The sequence below is a fragment of the Brachypodium distachyon genome, chromosome 3 (genome assembly GCF_000005505.3).
Source record: "Brachypodium distachyon strain Bd21 chromosome 3, Brachypodium_distachyon_v3.0, whole genome shotgun sequence".
In the NCBI taxonomy this organism is placed as follows: Eukaryota; Viridiplantae; Streptophyta; class Magnoliopsida; order Poales; family Poaceae; genus Brachypodium; species Brachypodium distachyon.
The window spans coordinates 16667525-16681894 of record NC_016133.3 but is presented as its reverse complement, the minus strand read 5'-3'; the positions used below and the strand labels follow the sequence as shown (position 1 = coordinate 16681894).

Here is a 14370-nt window from a genome sequence, read left to right as displayed (position 1 = left end):
CTTGGATAAATGCATTGTGTTTCTTCCAATTTATAGAAACATTTTGGGTACGTAAATGCGTTATGGTGTAATTATATATATGAATGTTGTTGGGTGTCGTGTGCAGTATTCTGGCTACCAAATGTGAATTGATAAATGAAATGAATGCAGGCCAGGGGACATGCATGACACGATGGGTGCCTACACCCTCCAGAGATCGGGGTTTAATTGGCGCCGACATCAGATGGAGGCAGCGCCTAGCCGGATATCTAGCTAGATTCTAGGCTTCTAGCTATTCTTCTGGGCGCCTTCTTCTAGAATCGATCTTTATATGTTGATTTTTCAAATACTTGGTAAATTTACACCGTTGATTTCGAATATAAATATACTGTATTCGTATTACGGATTTACGGGCTTCTTCAAATGTTGCATCCTAAACAGCTAGCATGTGCTGATTAATTTGTTTAGATGGTGAAGCATAACCAAACCATTAATTGCCCTGGGAGCGAGGCCCTCTTAATAAATGAACGCATGGAAGTGCAATCAAGACTTGAAGAGCGCCATGCCGCCATTATGGTGTGCGGTTGCCGGTTGGCACAGCGCTAGTAACATGCAATCATGCATCCACCCCTGAAATCCTATAAAAGGAAATGAGCAAGGATTTGCACTTATAGAGTTATATAGTGTTCATATGAGTCGAGATGGCGAAGAAGGTGTGCGCGGTGACTGGCGGACGGGGGTTCATGGCGAGACACCTGGTGGCGGCGTTGCTCCGCTCCGGTGAGTGGAGCGTGCGGATCACCGACCTCGCCCCGGTGGCGGCCCTGGAGCCTGAGGAGAAGGAGGGGCTCCTCGGCGCCGCCCTCCGGGACGGCATTGCGGTGTATGCCTCCGCCGACGTCTGTGACCTTGCCCTGCTTACCAAGGGTAACTCCCAGAGTCGTCCGCCATTAATTATTAGCAATGACGGACCATATAAAGATGAAGTTCCAATAATCTTTATTAATAGTTTAAATACCAGTGTCTGCACAGTGTGTACAGGTAGCAAACACATATACTCTCTCCGTCCGAAAATAAGTGACTTAATTTGTATAATACTTCCTCCGATCCTAAATTGTTGTCGAAATATTACATGTATCCAGACGCTTTTTAACAATAGATACATCAATATTTGAACAAATTTGAGTCAACAATTTAGGATCAGAGGGAGTAATTTATACAAATCCACGTCACTTATTTTGGGAGCATAAAAATTAATCTCCCATGCGTGCATCTGCATCATGCATGTGACATAGTACATACTCTACATGGTTCGACTGACTCTGTACAAGATTGCAATTCATGGTGGGGCAATGATTGGGTGCACGTCATTAATTGCCATGATCTTCTCCTCCTACAGCTTTCGAAGGGGTGGATGTTGTTTTCCACACGGCTGCGGCGGATCCTGTCAACAACAGCTTCAAACTCCATTACAAGGTCAATGTTGAGGGTCAGTACACGTAAAATTAATCATTGTGTACATCCTTTTATAGTAATTTGGATCAATATGGTGTCATCATGCATGCGTGTGTTTAATTTAACTCATAAGCATTTTGCTTCAATTACCTGTTTCCTGGTGCACACTGCAGGGACAAAGAATGTCATCGATGCTTGTAAGACATGCAAGGTTAAAAGGCTTATATACACTAGTTCGAGTGCTGTTGTATTCGATGGAGTACATGGCCTCTTTGGCGTAGATGAATCAATACCGTATCCAGATAAGGTTGCTCCACATGTGAATTTATCCGTCTTAATTTTTTCTCAAGGATTTTATTTATCTGTCTTATTGCTAGCCAGATTGTTTGCTTTTTTTTTCTCCTTTTTTCCGAAAAGGAGGTTGTACCCGGCCTCTTCATCATCATCAATTGATGCACACATCATTTATATTATTGATCTGGCTAGCTTGTTTGCTGCACAGATAGAGACTCAACTGTTTTACCTCCCAAGGTTATTTCTATGGGGGAAACTTGTTATTTCGTTAGTACTTGAATGTTCCTTTATCTTAATTTATACAAATATCATAGTACGTAAGTACAAAGTTTGTGGGATATCTAATTGTTTGATTTGTTTATAATTAGTTTCCCGACGCATACACACAAACTAAGGCAGAAGCAGAGAAGCTAGTGAAGAAGGCCAATGACACAAACGAGCTTCTAACATGTTGCATTCGTCCCGGTACCATTTTTGGTCCCGGTGACATATTAGTACCATATATCGTTTCATATGCAAGAACGATGGTAAGAGTTTATACTGTACATAATAAAATTATTTCACTGAAAACAGAATTTCAAATTAATTTTCACATACAACATAACATTGTTTACTTACATCCCTCACTATGGAAGTAATTATTGACGTAATTAGATGTTGAAAATATTTCCCTTGTCTAACACACTATACACATTTTTGTGTGAAAAATAATTGTACACACCTAACCAAAAGATAGTGAATTATTGTTAGTTAAACCAAATAGAGTTTATATAAATGACAATGCTAGATGATATTTTTGGTCGATAGGCATGAAAACATGTTGTTTCAAACATTGACAAGCATTAGTTTTCTTATGTGATGTTTCTGTATAATCCTTTGGGCGTGAGAGAAACTATAGCTATCAAGGAATACATGTGGTTTAGATAATATATTTTTCTATCAATCTATGTCATACATATCCACACACCTATAAGTTATTCATCACAAATACATAGGAGCCTACAAGCTATCATGAAAAAAAAACTCTAATTTTCCAAACAAATTCCCTAGGCATCAACCCCGGCTTAAGTGTCATCCAATTGGTTGTGAACTAGTGACATATATATAGAGATAATTTGAAATAAATGACAATGTATATTCTTGCAGTTCATTATTGGTGATGGCAAGAATAGTGATGATTTTGTTTATGTCGAGAATGTGGTGAATGGTCATATCTGTGCCGAGAGAACTCTCACAACAAAATCGGGTGCAGCAAGAAGCGGAGGCAAAGTATAAATAAGTTTAATTATAGTTCAACTTCATAATTGTAACTTTCATCATTATAGTTGATATGACGTCTTTATTTATTTATTCTCCTATATAGGCCTACTTTATAACCAATATGGAACCAATGAATATGTGGAGGTTTATATATATTGTTTTGGAAGAACTTGGATTCAAAAGGTGCTCTTTCTATTCTCTCGCATACTCAAACTAAGAACAATATTATTGAGTAATATTTACCTTTATTTTTTTATAATATTACGAAGCCACTTATCCAAATGTGTCTTAGCCCTTTGAAATACTCCTAGAGATTCTAGTTTTGAAAGATCACATTGATATCAAGACAAATCATATGTGATTGGCAAGCACATGTTTCTAATGTTGACAAACAATTCTCACATTCATCCGTAATAGTTGAACCACAATTTAAAATTTTCTTTAAAGGAAACTATAAGGGAGACCTCCTACGGTATAAATAGGAACATAAATTCACATCCGCGAGGACTTGAACCCAAGTGGTGGGACTGTACATCCACTCCCCCCAACAAAGTGAGCTATATAGGCATGCTCACTCCCAAGAAAACAGGGATTGTAAACCCCAAGTCTTTGATATTATATATCTAACTAAATAAGTAGGTACTCCGTATCTTTATCTTGTGCGTATACATATTTCCATGAATTAAGAGGGCACATCTTGTAATCCCAAAATGTGTAGCTTTCTACAGCAAAAAAGCTATAGATATATTTCTTATTACAATAGCACATATTGCCAGCAATTATAAAACTACTTATGGTATTTTGTTTCAGGCGGATTAAAATAAAAATACCTGCATATCTTCTCAAGCCAATAGCACGTGTTCTAGGCTGGAATTACAATAAGCTATCCTCTATTTACGGAGTGCGACCAAAGTTTTGGCTAACATCTGTGACGATCAAGTATTTGACTCTGAACAGAACATTCAGTTGCAACAATGCCATCGAACAACTTGGTTACCAACCAATAGTGTCACTCAAGGTTGTTAATTAACTTCAGCTCGGTGGAAATTTAGTTTCACATTCAATATTTATTTGCTGACCCGATTGTGTCAACTTAAATGTTAGGAGGGTATAAAGATAACTACTGAATCTTATAAGAGTATGAGATATGCACATTGATCTCCCAAGAAAAATGGTACACACACAATTCAACCAACCCTGCCATGCATTTACCTCAGTAATGTTTCTGCGCAAGCATGCATTCACACTGTTCATTCATTTTACTGGCAGGCTACGGCGGTGGTAGTCTTTCCTTACACGAAGTACAATTAAGAGTTCTTCGAGAAAGAAAATAAGAAAAGGTGAAAGAACATGGCGTGCCTCCATAATGAAATATTATATGTTTACCTCGTGTGTCTCAACAATTCGTGGCCGAGGCTCATTTGTAACTAATTAGTGGACGTTCTACCGGGATAAAGAATTATACTCCTCTACTCTTATAAGTCTACATGTCACCTGTTGCTCCTCATGGTAAAAAATTCATCGTAAATGGATCAGATGCATGTCACCTGTAGCAAGCTTCTGGTAAATAACTAGCAAGGCTACTGTGATGGCACTAATCTGTATAAGTAATAAGTATTCTTTCTGATCCTAAATTCTTGATTCAAATTTGTCCAAATATGGATGTATCTATTTTTTAAAAGTGTATAGATACATGTAATATTTCGACGACAATTTAGAATCGGAGGAAGTACAATAGTATGAGGGCATTTTTAGTGTCCCGCCCCACCATCTTGTCTATGTGACATCTTAAATTAGGATGAGAGATCGAGGATGGTATGGTAAGAAAAAAATGCCACCAGTTGTGTATCTTATTTATTATTGATGCAACTCTTGTTGGTACACCCTACACAAATTAATGCCCTTCTTCACTGACCTGCCCGTTCCATGTCCTGCATCCATTTTTTCATGAAGTAAAGCTTTATTGAACTTAAGTCACATCAAGATGATAGATTCAAACAAAGTTCACATCCGGACATTCGGTCTCTGTATAGCAAGATGCACACATCCTGCGAAACCAAGAATGGTTGTGCACAGTTTTATACAATGAGGACAGGACAACACAAGTCAACCAAGGTGTCTCGAGACAGAGATTACACATCCACCTATTGCAAGAAAACACCTCCTTGACCATCAGCTCCAGCTGAAACGTGCAACCAACACCGCCGGCCAATCCTCCTCCCGCTGAAGCAACGACCAAGTGCACATCCAATGTGCACATTAAGGAAGTGGCACACCATGCTGTAAAGAAGAAAAAAAAGGAAAATGGTACACCGGCCGACATGCCCAAAGTTGCCAGATTAGGAGCTGCTGAAGTTGCTAGTTGAAATACAAGGGCGTATTGCAAGTAGAAATACAAAAGTTACCAGCATTCCTAGTTTTTACTTGTCTCGCTTTGTAACCCCTTCTCTGTAAATTCCAACTCTTATTAATGGAAAACGACGCGTCGTATTCGTTTTACTAAAATATTTTAAAAACTAAAGTATTGACAAACTACAGTATATTTTACTCTAGATACAAAATACTTCAGTTTTGGCAAACTTGATTATTTTGGAGTATTAATAATACTTTCAACCTGTTTGGTATCAAAGTATTGAACTGCAGTATTCTTCTTCCCCCACGGCCCCACCTTCTCTTATTCTTCTTCTTCCTCTGCCCGTGAGCTCCAGTCCGCGCAGCACATCCAGCGGCAGCGGCGACCTTCAGGCTCCAGCACCGGCGCGTCGCCCTCCAGCGGCAGTGGCGAAGTAACCTCCACCGGCAGCAGCGAACTCCAATTCCAGCGGCAGTACGTGGCGACCTCCAACAGCAACAACGCTAGCAACCATCCAATGGCCGCCGGCAGCCTCCAGCCGGCGCGCAGCCGCGATGACCCGGAGTTGAGGCGCCTTCATGGGTGGGACTGAGGTAGGGATCGAGGGTAGGGGAGGCCCAGATTACCCGCCATCGAGATTTCTTTGTCCCCGCCGATGGAGACGATTGGGCGGCGGCGACGGTGGCTGGAATTGCGTGCGAGGCGCGCGGTCGACCTACAGCGGGGGCGCGCGATGACCGGTAGCAGGGCGGCGCGGCGGCCTCCAACGGCGATGGCGCATTGATCTGCAGCGGGAGCCGTGACCTCCAGCGGCAGCGCGCGTCGACCCTGGAGCCGGCGACCTTGCAGGGGCGACGTCGCGTCGATAGGCAGCGGCGCGGCACGACGACCTGCAGCGGTGGCGGTCCGACGGGCGACGGCCATCCAATGTCTATTGGCCGCGATGATGTGCGCTGTGCGCAGCCTCGGGCCCTCGGCGTGGCAGCGGTATGCGGCGATGCCGAGTTTCTTGTCCGTGTTCTGTAAAAAATAAAGAGGTCCAGACCTCTTTATTTTATTCAGAGAAAATATCTCAGTTTTGAAAATAGCCTGGTATTAAAACTAGAGTTTTTTTAGGTACCAAACACCTTTATATATTTAAACTAGAGTATATCTAAAAACTGTGGTATTCTCAAAATACAGAGAAAAAACTGAGCTACCAAACAGAGCCGAATTTGCCACCTACAGTGGATTTGCGGGAACGTTGCATGTGAAGCAGCTAACACCAGGAACCAATGGGCTAGCTTTTTTTTGGGGGCGAAAACCAATGGGCCAGGTGGACTGGACTTATGTGATGCATGGGTGGCGTACTGGCGTTCCAATACGTGGGCCTTTTGTGGATATTTCATTCGTAACGGGCCTTTTCCTATTAGCCCAATACAAGCTATAGGGCCCGTCGATTCTCCAAAATAATTAAGAAAGAAAAAACAGCGTCTGTTCCCCCCTTCCTCGCCGCCGCCGGCAACCTTGGCCAGAGTTCCAAGGTTCGTCTCTCCTTCTACTGCTTCTTCTGGTGAGAGGAGTCTAATTTCATCCTCTATGCTCAGATCTGTACCATCCGTAGTTAGAACTAATGCTGTTTACGGGTTCTTGACAGGGATTCGATGGAGTCAGCGTGCAAGAAGACGGCGTCGGTTTGCACATCGGAGACGGCGAGGGGGACGCACGTCTTCGCCATCGAAGGCTACAGCCTCAAGAACGGCATGGGCGTCGGCAAGTTCCTTCAATCCACCACCTTCACCGTCGGTGGCTACGACTGGGCCATCCGCGTCTACCCCGACGGAACCGTCCAGCATAGCGAAGATTCCGTGGTCATCTATATCATGCTCGTGAGCCAAGATGTCGAGGAGGTGCGGGCGCTGTTTGATCTGAGAATAGTCGATCGCCCTTCGGGTTTGCTGGCCCGCCCGGCCCACGGATGAACCGCCACTGTTCAAGGCATCTTCCTGTCGGCATGGAATCCGAGTGCACAAGTCTAAACTGCAAAATTCGACCTGCATTCAGGATGATCGCCTCTTGGTTACATGTGACCTTTTGGTCATCAAAGAATCGAAGGTGTATGAAACCAGGGAGTCATCTGAAATCGAGGTGCCGCCGTCCAATATCACAGAGCATCTAGGCAAGCTATTGGAAGCAAAGGAGGAAGCAGATGTCACTTTCCGTGTTGGAGAGGAGACCTTCCAGGCACACAAGATTCTGCTTGCTGTACGTTCACCCGTCTTCAGAGCAGAGCTCTGCGGGCCGATGAGGGAGACGAGCACCCGGTGTGTGACAATCCAAGACATGCAGCCTGCCGTTTTCAGAGCTCTCCTGCATTTCATCTACACCGATTCATTGCCTGACGACATGGATGCTCTTGAAGAAGGTGATAAAAGGGAAATGGTCTGTCATTTACTTGTGGCTGCAGATAGGTATGATGTGGACAGGCTCAAGTTGATCTGTCAAAACATCCTTGGCAAGAATCTTGATGTGGAGACCGTGGCAACTACATTGGCTTTAGCTGATCAGCATCACTGCGACCGGCTCAAGGACGCTTGCATTGGATTTATCGCCTCTTCAGAGAAGATGGATGATGTGGTGGCGACCGAAGGTTTGGCAAATATCAAAAGATCTTGTCCTTCTGTCGTGATAGATGCTTTAGAAAAGAGGAGGAAGTATGCTGAAGCATAGATGAGCAGCTCTTTCGTAAGCTTAGTATGTTGATTAGGTAGTTTACTTCTTAGACTCATTATAGTAACTTCTAACTTGCTAGTTTTTCTAACTTGAATTTGTTGCCTGTGGGTGTTAAGTCTAGTTTTCTTTGTTATCTGCACCTGCTGTCAAACTTTTGGGTGTTCAAGTAGTATAATATCAATGTGTCTCATATATTGCAATGAATCAATGCCAGATAAACAAGAGCATGTCGTTGAGAGAACATAGCAACTACTTTTGTGCTATCATATTTGTTTCCTTACGAATTGAAAGATGGCACATCGTATACAATCTATCCCGCAACTATTTGAGGCCCCACAAGCTGTGAATACATATGCATATTAAATCTTATAGCTTTATTATTCATATTTTAGTAAACTTATACAAATAGCCAGTTGCAGATACAACATTTGTAGGAATGGATCTTTTTGACTGACTGCAACCTTTAGTGTATTTTAGGATACTACTGTGCATGGCCGATTTATAATCAGCCTGGTAGATCAGACAGTTAGATTTTTGTTAAGCGCCATACTGGGATCCAAAGGTCAGCTTTCTTTTACTTTCCCAAGTCAGGATTAAATCATCAGTGTACAGAAAATTCTAAAGGTTTGTGCACTTGTTTTACTGTATTCTGTGTTTAATCTGTATTATGTTTGCCATCGACAAGCACTACGTAATAGCCTTCAACTTTGTTATAATTTATAAAGCTGGTATAAGCCTGAACAACAGTATAGATGAATCTCCATATTTCTGATATAAACAACGGCGATATAATGCTGCTCTCAGTTTTGAGGTTATCGTTATGAATAAAACAACACCCCTTCTTATGAGCAGTTCAGATTAACACATAATACTAGGCATCTCTTTTGCCAGCAAGCACAACATCCTTTAACCAGAACAAAGTTATATTCACTGCTCTTTATGTATAATTTTTGAGCTGTAGGCAAGTACTCCCTCCAACTTGCACTAAAACCACGACAAGTATTTAGGAACCGAGGGAGTAGGTCATAACTTCAGAAAAGGTATACATCCTGGTTAATTTACCTGGTTGAGTTGTATCAAAGCTAAATGTTATTCGGCAGTAAATTACAAAACCAAGGTGTTACACATAGGAGGCACTATTTCATTGTACACCAAGTTGTACTCTGCTTTGGTTGCAAGTAATAATCATATAATGGGCAAAACACATTAGCAATCATCGAGATGAACAACTATTTTTATCAAGAAATCCCCTCAGAATGCTACAGGAAAAGAGAAACTGCTAAAGACAGACAACTAACAAAGAGTATCTACAAACAGTCTCTAAATTCAGAATCAGAGCACGCACAGCAACAAGAATGAGACGAGCAGGAAGGCCACCCTGCCTGCAACGTCCCTCGCCGGAGCGGCGGCGGCGCTGGTAGGGGCGATCTCGACGATGAAGCGGCACGTCCCGGCGGAGGGGTCGACGGTGGTGGTGGTGGCGAGGCCGTCGAAGTCGCATGCCCGGTCGTCCTGGTCGTCGTGCTGGTAGTAGCTGTTGAAGGCGTAGGAGACATTGCCCCTGGCGTCGAGCCCTGCGCAGGAGGTCTTGTACCCGAGGCTGGTGCAGTCGGCGTTGCCGCAGGCGTAGCTCACACTGTCGCCGACCTTCTGGTCGGCGAGGTCGGCGTCGGGCTTCAGCACGCACCACCGTCTGCTCAGGTATGCCACGCCCCTCGCCGGCAAGAGGAACGAGCCGTCGCCATCGCCGCGCAAGGTGAGCGGGTACTTGGGCTTGCCGTCGTAGTAGAAGAGGCCCCAATGGCGCTCGAAGTTCCCCGGCTGGATGCTCTTCTGGTCCTCGTCTACAAGGCTGAAGAGGTAGGCATCAATGGCGGAGCCCGGCCGGAGCGGCGTGCCCTTGCCGGAGGCGATGCGGGTGAGCAGCCCCTGGTTGAACTGCCGCGCGAGCTGAAGGTTGGCGTTGGCGTCCCCGTCAGTCGGCCAACCGACCTCGCCGACGACAATGGAGACATTGCCAAACCCGTTCCGGCTCAGCGCCGCCGCCAGCGTGTCGTGGCTCGCGTCGAAGGTGTTCTGGTACGTGACGCCGTTGTCGTCGACCACCGGCGACGACGAGCCCTGGAAGAAGGCGTAGTCGAGGGGAAAGTTGGCGTCGGCATAGAGGCTGATGAAGGGGTACACGTTGGCGACGAAGGGCGCGCCGTTGGACGCGAGGAAGGAGACGATGGAGAGCATGAGGCCGAGGATGTCGGCGCGGAAGTCGCCGTTGGACGGCTTCCCCGACGCCGACTGGTACACGTCGGCGTTCAGCGCCACAGTCACCTTGACCCGGTTGCTCAGGCCGGCCTTGGCCAGCGCCACCTGGACGCTCTGCATCGCCGGGAACGTCGTGTTCAGGTACGTCCCGTTGAATGTCTCCAGGAACGGCTCATTCCCCACGGTCACCAACCTGCCCCCCGTCAGAAATTACATTGTCAGGAAAGGATTCTTAACGATGAAGATGGATTGTTATTAGAAACTGAAGTTGATGTCAGATGATTGCATGGTAGTATGGTTGGATATCTGCATCAGAAAAGTAAATCAAGCGTGGCCATGCTACAAGCCTACCCCTACAAAATTTTCCTACATGTGGCAAGGATTTGCCACACAAAAAAGGACTCATGATGCTGGCATGGTCCCATCTCCCTGCTGCCGTGTTCTGCATACTAAACTGTGGCTAATACAATGGAATATCATATTTCATAAAATTTGACAAAAAATTCATAATTTTTTATCGTTTCAGTATTTCTACAAAATGCTATATTTCGGATGAATCACGAGTTTGAGCCAAAGTTAAATACAATACAATTCAATCTTTTGTCAAATTTACTCAGACTTTGGATGCATTTCAGACTTCCAGGCAAATCTAAGCAAATTTCTGGCAGGATGAATTGGAAACCAAAATAGCAAGACTTTCACTTATTTTCATTGGCGCCAAACATATTCCGAAGCCAAAAATTGGAATCTTCATCTTGAACTGCCTAACAAACCTTCAATGTCAGCCTTTTTGGAACACGTGAATTAATGTCCACACTTTGATCGATTTCATGTGCCAAATCATGAAGTAAAGGTTAACAAGATAAAGGAGCAACTAGGAAACGGATTAAGTTCCATGGAGAATGTGGCAGGTGCATGATCTCTCTGAATGACCTTGGACAAGATAGATAGATGGTCTGGAAAGGAACAAGATCAGGCTGAGGCTACCACCAAACGTGTCAAACTCTCTCAATTCTCATAGTGGTTTTTCACTAGCTGCTTGAGCTTTTAGCCTTCCTGGTCACTTCTAGTACATGCCTCAAATCTTTCCTTTTAAATCCATATATTCCTGAGTTCTAGTGTTTTCTCCGTATCAGAATTCAGTACGGCCCCCTTTGGCAATATATAGCTCACCCCATCTGTTTCCTTTGAAAATAAAAATAAAAATGTCTCTGTCAATGGCAAAAGCCACAGTAGTGGCAGATTGCCAGGATCATCACTGTTGTCTAGCTCAAAGCTCTATCTTTCACACTCTCTGTATTTGTGGGTGCAGAAGCAGAGAGCAGGAGAAAAGCACAACCAAAATGGGGATGCCTAGCTAACTTTAACATGCAGTGGCATGAAAAGGTTTGCATTCTATCTGGGGGCAGAATTTCAGTTGCTTGTAGATGTGGCCTTTCACAGCCAAAGGGAAGGGGGGCTGCTTTAGCTGCTGGTAAAGGAAGGGTAGGCCTGAATTTGGGTTTCAAAGGTGTCTACAATCTGACAGCAACAGTGTGCTCTACAACCTTCACACTTGGAAAAGATAAAAGAGATTGCCTTAACCTTGATGTGGTGCCATATGTGTTGGGCCTACTTGAAGTGAACACAGCGTGTGGACCATTTCGGAGTCTCATTCATGCATCAAAGAACCGGGAAATGAAGAATTTCAGGGAGGCAATTTCGCTTAGACCTGTTAAATCCTGGCAGGAATCGGGGGGAATTCCTTGCTTCCAAACAGGGTTACAGACTAATTTAAGGACTCGCCTTTCGACCAAATTTAGGGCTTAATACCTCCATTTGTAAATACATGACATCTTATAAAGTGTGAAGAGGTGATAGTCTCGGCATAAAGTGGTGTCAAAGGCAAACGTGATGTTTTGTTGCCTGATCTTTTCTAAAGAAGGAAAGTGTGCAAGGAAATGGACATGTGCATTTTGAAGAATGACACTCCTCCCCTCCTAAGGAAGCGGGGAATTAAACTTCCTTTAACTTTAGGGCCCATTTGATTCGTAGGATTATCAAACGCAGGAATGAGAAAAGTTGTGCTAAATCAACTACAAGTAACTCCAGCCGGAGGGAATAGGATTCTTACCAAGAGGTTAGAGTGGATGGAAATTTTCATATGAAATCTAGTGCATATGAATAATAAGGAAATTTCATAGGGTTTGTATGATCAAACGATCAATGTAGGAAACAAAAAAACAGAGGATTAAAGTCCTCTAAAAAAAACTTTTGGATAAAAGAGTCGTTGTGATTAACATATGAAAAGTATTCAGATTCCAGAAGGCTAATTTCCATCATTGGAATTGACACTAAACTTAATGTGGTGATATCATAATTTCTATATTTCATTAACATTTTTCATATGAAAATTAATTATGGATATTAAATATTAAATATTTAGATAAGTATGGCACTGCCCAAATTTACCTACAACACTTTTAAAAAAAGAAAGAAGAAATGGCCAGAGATATTTTGCGCATGCATTAAATGAATGGCAATAAACCAAAAATTAAAACGTACTACTCCGTAGTAACCGAGCTAATTAATCTACAAAAGAAAGTAAATCAATGCACGTAGTTCTCTGACCGACCTTATGTCGACGCCGTCGCTGACGTGCTTGGAGACGTTGGCGGCTACCCAGTCCTCGGCGGCCTTGCCGCTGGCGGCGAGGCCGGCCAGCATGTCATTGGGGATGCCGACCATGACCTGGATGCCGGACCCTCTGAGCGCCGCCAGAGCTTCTTCCTCGGCGTCGAACAGCTTCACCTTGTCGAATCCGTTGTCCTTGAGCAGCTGCACCATCGTGCTCGCCGCCAGCGGGTGGCTCAGCTGCGTGCCCCAGTTCACGCCCACCGCCGCCGCCGGCCATGGCATCATGCACAACGCCGGCAACAGCATCAGCAGCAGTGACACTGCCGCCGCAGCCATTTGTTCTGATTTGTTGGGGTTGTGGATTGGTTCTGATTTCTTGGATCAAGAACCGATCAAAGTTCAAGATAGGTCGGGAAGTAGAGTATGGCAATTTTGCTCTTGAAGCCAGTCTTGGTAATATATAGTAGGTGTAAAAATTAGGATCAAAAACCGATTTCCTTTTTGCGGAAAAAAAAGGAAGAAAACACTGATTCTTTTGTATGCACAAGAATTAATTGGCGAGGCAGAGAACACGTGAAATTTGACGTTTGCCGTTTCCAAGAATCAAGTGGGAAGTTACCAAGAACAGGGCTCAAATTCAGGCATGGGAAAAGGGGGTCGGAAAGAAAAGCAAAAAACAGAGCAAGGTATCCCAGCCAAGAACTCCTCCTCACAGTAACTGAAACCCCGGGTAAAACCTCTCGAATCAAGAGAGCCAATCAAAAGAAGAGTAAAAAAGAAGCTGAGGAACAAACTAGCAGTAACCAGAAGGAGCTCAGAATCTCTTCTCCGTGGTGGATGCTTGTACGAGCAGAGGCCAGCAAGGGGCAAGCCAAGGCTAGATTGATCGCGAGAACATGAGCATGAGAAGGACAGGAGGAGGCATTAATAGGGGATGTGTGCCGCAAGCAAGAACGGCCCCAAAAGGAGGAACCAGGTGACAGAAAATAATAATTAGGGAATAAGAACAGGGTGTTTTTGTCCTGTGATGAGGAATATCACAGGAACAAGCAATGTACAGATCCGCAGGATTCCAGCCAAATGATGGGGGAAGGCAGTAATTGCCCAAGTGTATAAAACCAGGAGGGAAAGGGGGATTTGTTGCCAGGTGTAAGAACTAAGAACGGAGACAGGCGTTTTTGTTTGGGTTCCTTTCTTGAGGTACTAAGAACAGAGAGAGGCTGTGGCTAAAGCTGTACAGTTAGGATGAGGGTGGCACTAATGACATGACGTGGAGCAGGAGGAACAGACAGAGAGTGGCACTCATGAGTGTGGCTCTGTCAATTAAAGCAAATCAATAGGTAAATATTATGTAAATTATTAAATTAATGCAATTTCAATATTCCGTTTGGCAACGCATGTAATTTATGGATGCCAATGAGTACCCGATACCCGTATACCCG

General features: G+C 44.0%; 3 protein-coding genes across 5 annotated transcripts; 2 read left to right on the top strand and 1 right to left on the bottom strand.

Moving 5' to 3' along the window:
* Positions 1 to 632: 632 nt before the first annotated feature.
* Positions 633 to 4902, top strand: LOC100841751 (3beta-hydroxysteroid-dehydrogenase/decarboxylase). 3 transcript variants are annotated; one of them, XM_003573520.4, is made up of 9 exons: positions 634 to 906; positions 1379 to 1468; positions 1608 to 1741; positions 2097 to 2255; positions 2875 to 2997; positions 3092 to 3171; positions 3799 to 4006; positions 4093 to 4162; positions 4258 to 4902. In XM_003573520.4, exons 1-8 carry the CDS (start codon positions 681 to 683, stop codon positions 4144 to 4146), a joined length of 1074 nt encoding a protein of 357 aa, XP_003573568.1. In that variant the 5' UTR covers positions 634 to 680; the 3' UTR covers positions 4147 to 4162; positions 4258 to 4902. The 3 variants fall into 3 exon arrangements, with proteins under 3 accessions (XP_010234477.1, XP_003573568.1, XP_010234478.1); XM_010236175.3 differs by lacking the exon at positions 2097 to 2255 and having other exon boundaries at positions 633 to 906; XM_010236176.3 differs by lacking the exons at positions 3799 to 4006; positions 4093 to 4162.
* A 2082-nt stretch (positions 4903 to 6984) lies between these two features.
* LOC104581285 (BTB/POZ and MATH domain-containing protein 2-like) lies at positions 6985 to 8294 on the top strand. The gene is made up of 2 exons (XM_024461378.1): positions 6985 to 7209; positions 7259 to 8294. Exons 1-2 carry the CDS (start codon positions 6985 to 6987, stop codon positions 8048 to 8050), a joined length of 1017 nt encoding a protein of 338 aa, XP_024317146.1. The 3' UTR covers positions 8051 to 8294.
* A 789-nt stretch (positions 8295 to 9083) lies between these two features.
* Positions 9084 to 14204, bottom strand: LOC100841450 (glucan endo-1,3-beta-glucosidase 6). The gene is made up of 2 exons (XM_003573519.4): positions 12927 to 14204; positions 9084 to 10505 (listed from the first exon to the last, which is right to left on the bottom strand). Exons 1-2 carry the CDS (start codon positions 13262 to 13264, stop codon positions 9386 to 9388), a joined length of 1458 nt encoding a protein of 485 aa, XP_003573567.1. The 5' UTR covers positions 13265 to 14204; the 3' UTR covers positions 9084 to 9385.
* Positions 14205 to 14370: the final 166 nt, after the last annotated feature.

What these genes read in the sequence shown, in the direction of transcription:
- LOC100841751 (XM_003573520.4), top strand. Translation starts at nt 681, where the DNA reads ATGGCGAAGAAGGTGTGCGCGGTGACTGGCGGACGGGGGTTCATGGCG. An exon ending in CCTTGCCCTGCTTACCAAGG is followed by an intron (nt 907 to 1,378) that starts GTAACTCCCAGA and finishes CTCCTCCTACAG; the next exon opens with CTTTCGAAGGGGTGGATGTT. An exon ending in GAAGAACTTGGATTCAAAAG is followed by an intron (nt 3,172 to 3,798) that starts GTGCTCTTTCTA and finishes ATTTTGTTTCAG; the next exon opens with GCGGATTAAAATAAAAATAC.
- LOC104581285 (XM_024461378.1), top strand. Translation starts at nt 6,985, where the DNA reads ATGGAGTCAGCGTGCAAGAAGACGGCGTCGGTTTGCACATCGGAGACG. An exon ending in TGGTCATCTATATCATGCTC is followed by an intron (nt 7,210 to 7,258) that starts GTGAGCCAAGAT and finishes ATCTGAGAATAG; the next exon opens with TCGATCGCCCTTCGGGTTTG.
- LOC100841450 (XM_003573519.4), bottom strand. Translation starts at nt 13,264, where the DNA reads ATGGCTGCGGCGGCAGTGTCACTGCTGCTGATGCTGTTGCCGGCGTTG. An exon ending in AGCGACGGCGTCGACATAAG is followed by an intron (nt 10,506 to 12,926) that starts GTCGGTCAGAGA and finishes GACGGGGGGCAG; the next exon opens with GTTGGTGACCGTGGGGAATG.